Below are 8,301 nucleotides of genomic sequence, written 5' to 3'. Positions count from 1 at the left end.
AAAAGGATAAGATTGTATCTTTAATAAAATAAATATGATTGGGCCAAACTAAAATACAAGGATTTGTAATGCACCATCCACAACCATTGATGTAATATATTGAAATGATAAGATTAAATCTTTAATAGAATATATTGATTGGTTCAAATTAAATTGCAAGGATCATCAATGTAACATTCACAACGGTTAATAAATTATATTTAACCGTCTAGATTAAAAACTCTTTCTTTCCCACATTTCCACTCACCAAATTAACTCCTTTAAAATCTCATGCAACATATCTTGTTTTCCAATCTCCATCAAATATAAAATGAAAATGTAAAAAAAAAACACCAAACACGAACACACTTCACCCTCTCCTATTTTACATTTCTTTTTTATTCCTTGAAGACTTCATAGAACATTGCTTGGTGTGAGTCTCCTCTCTTCCTGACATGTTTTCTCTTTATTTTTATTTTTTAAACTTTTCACTCATTTGTAATGCACTACTTATTTAAAAAATTTCATGAACTCTTCAACTCAAACTTATTGCAAAAAAATTAATCTATTTTTTTATGGGATGAAGATCCATTCTTTTGAACCATATTCTACTTGAAGTAACAAAATTATCTCTCTTTCTAGTATTTTAATTTTATGAATGAATAGGAGTTTTTTACTTACTCTTGTATTCATATTATTTTAACTCATATAAATGAACGAGTTTTTTGTTGCTGATACGGGTGAACCATACATTAAGTCAAATGAGAACTATGTGTGGTGTTTAACTATTTAATTACTATTAACTTAGGCCTAGTCATGGAACCATATACGGCAATATAATAGTAGTTCACTATGTGTGGTGTTTAACTATTTAATTACTATTAACTTAGGCCTAGTCATGGAACCATATACGGCAATATAATAGTAGTTCACTATGTGTGGTGTTTAACTATTTAATTACTATTAACTTAGGCCTAGTCATGGAACCATATACGGCAATATAATAGTAGTTCACTATGTGTGGTGTTTAACTATTTAATTATTGTATTTTATAAGATTGTGATATTACCTATATGTATTTTTAAGTATGATAAATAAATTAAAATTACGTAATTTTTTGATATAAAATATAGATGTATTTGATTGTTTAAAAAAAATAAAATTTTGAAGAAAGTGCATTTTATTGTTGATAAAATAGTTGAAAGAAAATATATTTATTTAATTTGAAAAAACATTTTAAAATAAAATTTTAAAATTATCAAATTATACAAGTTGTATCTTATAAAAAATTCAAGTACTAAAAATAATATTACCACCTATTGTTTTAAGAAAAGTTTCATTGTCTTAGTTATAAAAATAAACTTTAAAAGAAAATCTTATATTAGTTTCACGGCAAGATGGAAGCATTTACACCTCGTAAATGTAATAAAAAATTATATTTTTTGTATATTAATTTTAAAATAAGATAAATAATTTTTATTTTTTCTATCAAAAAAGAGTGCAGTATCATTCTTGTTAAAATAAATATTTCTCAATAGAAATAACATATGTAGAAATATTTTTATTTTATTTTCAATTGAATTATATAAAATTTGAACATTTGAGGAGAAAAACTTTGAACATTGCAAAGCATTGCCTTAAAGTATAATAATCATTTTTTATTATGTTGTTTGTTCCGTTAACTAATTGGTTGTGATTTAGATTTTATGATAGACGAGATTTAGTTTTAATATGCATCATATCGTAATTTTATTAAATAATTAATTTTGTGTTAAATATCTTAACTTTGATTTTGAGCATCTATTATTATTATTTAATATTAATTTTAGTTTTTGTTTTTACATTTCTATTCTTTATACATTCTATTTATAGTTATTTTAATTTTATATATACGTATAACTTTTTAATTTTTTTTATAAATGTAGGAAGATCTCTACAGATATCAATCATCTAAATCCTATTAAAAATTAATGCAAATGAAGTAAGTTGCGTTAAATAAAAAATGTATTTATGAAAAGTTAATATACACACATACAGGAAAAATGGAACTATATATTAGTAATTTACACTTTTTTTATTTGAACAAAAAATTCCACTATCTCTTTTTAAATTTAATGAATTAATGTTATTGTAACTTTTTTTTTATTTAAAAAATATTAATTATTTTTTTCTTTCTATTAATAATTCCATTGAAGTTACGATTTTTTATTTGAGAATCTCGCATTACATTCAATTCAATAAATAAAAATCGCTAACTTAAGAGAAAAAAAAAATAATGTCATGTTCTTTGTAAGAAATTTTAAATAATTTTTATTAATGAATTAGGTTATAAATTTATAATTTTTTCTTCTATTAATTAGAGCAATTATCTTTTGGAATTTTTTTAGTTTTCGCCTTAGTGATAAGGACTTAAAAAGTCAATATTAATCAACTACTAAAGATTGCTAAAACTATATTGTTTGAAATTAATAAAATGATTTTGTTTAAAATAAAATGGAATTGACAAAGATATCATTTACACTATTTTTATATATCTTTTTTGGAATTCGTCTCAACATTCTCTCAAATATAAAATACAATTTCACTTTCTTGTTTTACTCAAAATTTACTTCAATAAAATATACTTCTATCGTATTTAATGTTTAATTATTTAAATATTTTATTTTTTCTTATTATTTTGGTTATGTTAAAAATTCAAGATACAATTAATAATATTTTTTCATTTTGTACTTTTAACAATTCAAAAACATTTATTAAATAAATTTTGTTTTTATATAATAAATAAAGATTAAAAATAAGCAGAAACAACTAGAAAAAAATTAATTAAAATTACATTAAAAACAAAAGGTGATAATGTAATTTTAAAAAATACAAAAATTAATTAAAACATTCAAAGATATTAAAATTTGATTCTATTGACATTCGTACATTTTATTAAAATGAAAATACTACATAAAATACAAATAATTATAAAAATACATGTTACTTGAATAAAAGATTATAAATTTGAGTTAACCATATTAAAAAATATTTTATCGGCATATAAATAATTAATTGTATTCATGTAAATATGGTAAGAAAAATGACTCATTTACTCATAAATCACTTAGAATGATTTTGATAATCATCTATTAGACAGATACAAATGGGTGGGGTGACATTGTGGATGGGATTGTGGCATTCACTAGTTCATAAACTCTAATGGCTTTTTGAAACGAAAAAAAAAAAAAACCATTCAATTCAAAAAGATAAGAAGATCACTCAAGAGATCCACTAATCATATATTTCTCAAGATATAAAGTTATCAAAGTAAAAAAAAATCTTGAGATTTGAGTGGAAAAAATAAAACACATGCTTGACACACTCATTGAAAAGTAATAAAGACATTACAAAAACAAAAACAAAAAAACAATTTTTATATAGCACGATTCTCATAAGGAGAGAGTATCATAGGTAGTCACCAAAAGTTAATTACTTACTGCTAACTAAAGCATGTACTTTGATAGGCTTGTTCAGAACAACTTAATCAAAAGTTGATACATTATAAGAAATACCTGAAAGTAATATAGCAAGTCTAAATGTATTATGCAACAACAAAGAAATAGAGAAAATAAAATTTGGGTACTATCAAGGGGTAGAATCCACTTGGTCGTCGATTTTATTACAGGAATCTGCATCTGAAGAAGTCTCCTGAGGAATTATGAAATCACGTGGAGAGCCTGAGGGTGTACCGTAGTAGTCTGAATCCCAATATTTGGATGAGTCTTTTGGGGAAAGTGGAACCTACAACCAGGAAAAATGGAACAAACAATAAAGGTATATCTAATCTAATGATAAAATTGTGTTCCATCATGTTGATTCTAGTGGTAAGTTAAAAGTTTAAAATCAACAAACAAAAACACAATTTATTTTGGTTGAAAAAAAAACACATCGTATACAACCATATTAAATAGTATATAATGGTTGTGCTAATCAAAGCATAGTGACTAAAAGTTAAAAGTGCATTGCAGAGCACAATACCTTCTTTAAATAATCATCATCGAAATATTTGAAATCTGCAGAGATAATAGGAGTTTTATCAACGTGGTATCATAAGAAGAAAAGTGAGAAACGGAGGTATCAAAATATAAATCACCAAGAGAGAGAGAGATTAGGAATATTAATATACATTTCAACTTTCGAACTTCCATGACCTATGCCAATAAAAGAATGCTAGAAATAATTAAATTTGCTCAAAGATGTACTTGAAAGCCAACATACACACAAATACATCATAAGATTCAAGACTACATTTGCATTTGCTTGTAATTATGAAGTTAGGATATTAGATAAGTTCATGTCAATGTTAGAGGCAGCCATCAATGAACTTCTGAAGAACATATCCCAGGCTGTGATTCATGGCATACATCATTAGTATTTAATACATCAAATTTAAAATAGAAAGTCAGGTCAGCTTACGGCGTCTTGATATACGAGACCCATCGCGGTATCCCAACTGTTCAGCAACACACTCATTATGATCATGTAAGCAGAAGATGCGATCCCCTTTTTTATAACCTTCAGGTATATACTTTTTGGTAGGAGGTGACAAATCAGAAGGTGACAAATCAGAAGGTGACAAATCAGGTGACAAATCAGGAGGCGAGAAATCAGGAATCCTCACTTTATGATGAAGAGGTAATATCCGAATATTAAAAAAAGGGAAGTCTTCCCAATCAGGCTTTTGTCGTTGTCTTCATCAAACTCGGAATACCTGTCCTCATCATCTTCAGGTTGAACTGTAACTCCATCTGCCACAATAGGCGATAAATGAATGTTAATTTTGACATAAGCAAATAAAATCCAAACTCCGTAGATAAAATATTACATAAGGGAAAGTGAATTTCTACAAAATATCTTGTCTAGTATTACATCAAATGGTGAAGAGAAAGTCAAGTCGGCGTACCATGCTTTGATTTCGAAGGATCAAAGTGATCACCAAAATCATCTTGAGAAGAATACTTTTTCGGGGATGACGGTTCAGGTTCAAGTGGTGCTTTGTTTGTTAACCTGTTTGGTGTTTTTTGAACTGTAATCCCTTCCTTTCCATCTGCCTCTATAAAAGATAAATGAATTTAATTTTGACATAAGCAAATGAAATCCAAACTCCATAGATAAAATATTACATAAGGGAAAGTGAATTTCTACAAAATATCTTGTCTAGTATTACATCAAATGGTGAAGAGAAAGTCAAGTCGGCGTACCATGCTTTGATTTCGAAGGATCAAAGTGATCACCAAAATCATCTTGAGAAGAATACTTTTTCGGGGATGACGGTTCAGGTTCAAGTGGTGCTTTGTTTGTTAACCTGTTTGGTGTTTTTTGAACTGTAATCCCTTCCTTTCCATCTGCCTCTATAAAAGATAAATGAATTTAATTTTGACATAAGCAAATGAAATCCAAACTCCATAGATAAAATATTACATAAGGGAAAGTGAATTTCTACAAAATATCTTGTCTAGTATTACATCAAATGGTGAAGAGAAAATCAAGTCAGCTTACCATGTTTTGATATCGGAGGATCATTGTCGCCGAACACAAGAAAGAGATCACCAAAATCATCTTTAGGCGAGTTCTTAATCGGAGATGATGGTTCAGGTTCAAGTGGTGTTTTGTTTGTCAACTTGTTTAGTGTTGTTTGGACTGCAATCCCTTGCTTTCGATGTTTCTTGAAATTCTTTGACTTGACAGACTCTATAAGAACATAAGAATGAGAATACATAGAGAACAGAAGCAATAGAGTAAGAGAAGGTGCTGTAAAATCATGATAAACAAATTAATGTAAACTTTTCACAGAAGCAAATGAAATCCAAGTCTTACTTACTTTTGGGATGAATATCCAAGTCTTTATGTTTGATCTTCATTATCGCTATTCAGAGAACAAAGAAAAAATTGTAAAAATAAATTAATAATTATACCGCTAGGATTTGAATTCAAACAATTTAATTTCATGATGAAACAAGATATGTTCCTAATCATCCTAACCTAATACGAACCACAATATTTCAAAAGATTGCGTTCCGCTAGGGTTTAAAAATCACGTAACACAGGCTCAGATTTCAAAACCAAGATCATGATTCGTGAAGCCGCCGCAAGTAGAGTTCTACGTGAATGAAATTGAAAATATAGAGAGAAAGAAAGAAGGTTTTAGAAATAGGAACCGTGAGCATCAAAATTCATCAAAATTCAGATACCAAAATCAGATATGCTAAGCTAACATCAAAATTCAGAAATAGGAACCGTGAGCATTAACATAACGAAGGCCAAAATAGTCTTAATATGCAACACAGACTCAAGAGTTCTACAAATGAAATTGAAAATATAGAGAGAAAGAAAGAAGCTTTTACGGTTCCGCTAGGGTTTGATCCGATTTGAGATGCGAATGAATGAAAAAAGATAGAAGGGAGGAAGGAATGAATGTGTTTTAATAATTAATTTTATTAAATTAGCAAATATAATAGTATATTTATAGAATTTTTTTTTTCTAAATTCGAAATAGAATCTACAAATTATTATATAAATCTATTAGGAGAGTACTATTTTAAAATAAAATGATTTGATCCCTATAAAAGATTATTTCTCCAAATAACTCGTTCTTCAACAAAACACTAAATTGTTTAATTCTTTTTCTTCTTTAGATTGCAATTTTTGTACTCTTTTCTATATTGTCTTGATTGAAATTTGATTATTTTTTTTTTTGTCTATTACAATTTGATTCCTTTATTAGGTGGCAAAAATAGATAATGAACGTATCAAGAAAAATAGTAGAGATAATGCAAATAAAAATATTTTAAAAGCATTAACCCTTAAAGTAAGTAGAAAATATGGCTATTTTGTAAGCATCACAAAATATATATATGAGTACTACAATTAACCAGTAAAATGCAGAGCCTTCTAAAAGTGTGTATTGATTTTCATAAGAATGCGTTACAATAACTATCATAAGAATGCGTTACAGGGTTTAATTTTCTTTGACCGGGAAAATTGAAATTTTGTTGATAGTGGACGGCTGAAATGTTTTTACTTTATTTATACCTGTAATTATAAATTAGAAAGAAAAAAAAAATGTCATTTGTATAAAAAAATTTCATTATTGCATTAACAATTGATTATAATTATTAATAGACGCATTACCTAATTCTTGTGGAAGTTTTAATTGAGGGTTACATATAGGAAAAGAATGAATTCAAATAAACACATTTAATGAATTAAACAAATAATATTTTATCCAAAATTAATATTCTTCTTAGTCAATATTATAAGAAAAAAAAATGTTTTAAATTTTTGTCATATTTATAAGTAAAAGTTAGCTACTTTTGATTCATTTAATGCTATTACTTCTAATACACGATTTATTTAATTCAAAATATTTAATGTTGATAGTTAAATATTTGACATTGAAAAGGGACAATTTATTTGACATTAAAAATGGACAATTTAACTTGTGTTTTACATAAAATATAAAAAGTTAATTGTACTTAACTATATTTCTTAATACAACACACAAGTAGTTTTTTTTTTTTTTTAGCTTATAATAGTGATCGAGAGAGTAATAATTAAATGATTAAATTGTATTTATTGATAATAATTGGTGAATTTCCATTTTTTTAGGTAAGAAATAATGGAATAGATAAAACCATGCTACATATAGGACGAATATTTGAAGCTGAAATAATTTTATTTGTTGTTGAATGACATAGAGAACAAAACCGCTAGCATAGTGTCACATGAACAAAATTAGGCTTGAAATCGATCGAAAATACTTTTAGTTAGTCTTCATGTCATTCAAATACACAAATCTGGTCTAGAAGAACCGCTAGCCCATTTGTCAGCAACAAAATCTGGTGAAGTTGGATAAGGACCCTTCAAAAGTACAAGTTCGTATGTGTTAATAACAACATCAACTTCTTTTGCTTCCTTCGTATCGAGTTCATTGCTTTTTATTGCTCTCAGTATCTCCAGCACCTCATCCATTAAATACCAATTAAACCACTGATGTTGTCATTCTCCTCACACTATTGTCTTTTTCAAATCCAAGTAATGGATCCACCAACTCATGTCATTCTTGGCTGAGTTTTATTGACAGCGATATTGGCTAAGTTCACATTTGCGATGCCGTGTAATTAGAGCTGTCAATAAAGTCTTAAACCTCAAAACTCCTTTAATTTTTTTTAGTAAGCCTTTAATATTAGGTCCTCTATTAAAATAATTTTTTAAAGTTCTGATCTATTATTTTATTATTTTTTGTAGGTCTAATATTTTGTTAATTTTGAGATTTTTTTT

At 26.9% G+C, this 8,301-nt stretch overlaps 1 protein-coding gene across 4 annotated transcripts; it reads right to left on the bottom strand.

Annotated features, from left to right (window-relative positions):
* Window positions 1–3,378: 3,378 nt before the first annotated feature.
* LOC101505676 (uncharacterized) lies at window positions 3,379–6,459 on the bottom strand. 4 transcript variants are annotated; one of them, XM_073368290.1, is made up of 8 exons: window positions 6,366–6,459; window positions 5,843–5,887; window positions 5,521–5,712; window positions 4,925–5,372; window positions 4,643–4,769; window positions 4,438–4,549; window positions 4,000–4,034; window positions 3,379–3,762 (listed from the first exon to the last, which is right to left on the bottom strand). In XM_073368290.1, exons 2-4 carry the CDS (start codon window positions 5,880–5,882, stop codon window positions 5,209–5,211), a joined length of 396 nt encoding a protein of 131 aa, XP_073224391.1. In that variant the 5' UTR covers window positions 5,883–5,887; window positions 6,366–6,459; the 3' UTR covers window positions 3,379–3,762; window positions 4,000–4,034; window positions 4,438–4,549; window positions 4,643–4,769; window positions 4,925–5,208. The 4 variants fall into 4 exon arrangements, with proteins under 4 accessions (XP_073224391.1, XP_073224388.1, XP_073224389.1 ...); XM_073368287.1 differs by having other exon boundaries at window positions 4,438–4,769; XM_073368288.1 differs by lacking the exon at window positions 6,366–6,459 and adding an exon at window positions 6,004–6,359 and having other exon boundaries at window positions 4,438–4,769.
* Window positions 6,460–8,301: the final 1,842 nt, after the last annotated feature.

This window comes from Cicer arietinum, chromosome 5, assembly GCF_000331145.2.
Source record: "Cicer arietinum cultivar CDC Frontier isolate Library 1 chromosome 5, Cicar.CDCFrontier_v2.0, whole genome shotgun sequence".
In the NCBI taxonomy this organism is placed as follows: domain Eukaryota; kingdom Viridiplantae; phylum Streptophyta; class Magnoliopsida; order Fabales; family Fabaceae; genus Cicer; species Cicer arietinum.
Note: the sequence above shows the minus strand (reverse complement) of the source record. Positions and strands in the feature narration are given on the sequence as shown.

Coding starts and splice junctions, on each gene's coding strand:
- LOC101505676 (XM_073368287.1), bottom strand. CDS start 5,882: ATGAAGATCAAACATAAAGACTTGGATATTCATCCCAAAA. Junction 5,713..5,842: donor CTTGGATATTCATCCCAAAA/GTAAGTAAGACT, acceptor ATGTTCTTATAG/AGTCTGTCAAGTCAAAGAAT. Junction 5,373..5,520: donor TCCTCCGATATCAAAACATG/GTAAGCTGACTT, acceptor TATCTTTTATAG/AGGCAGATGGAAAGGAAGGG.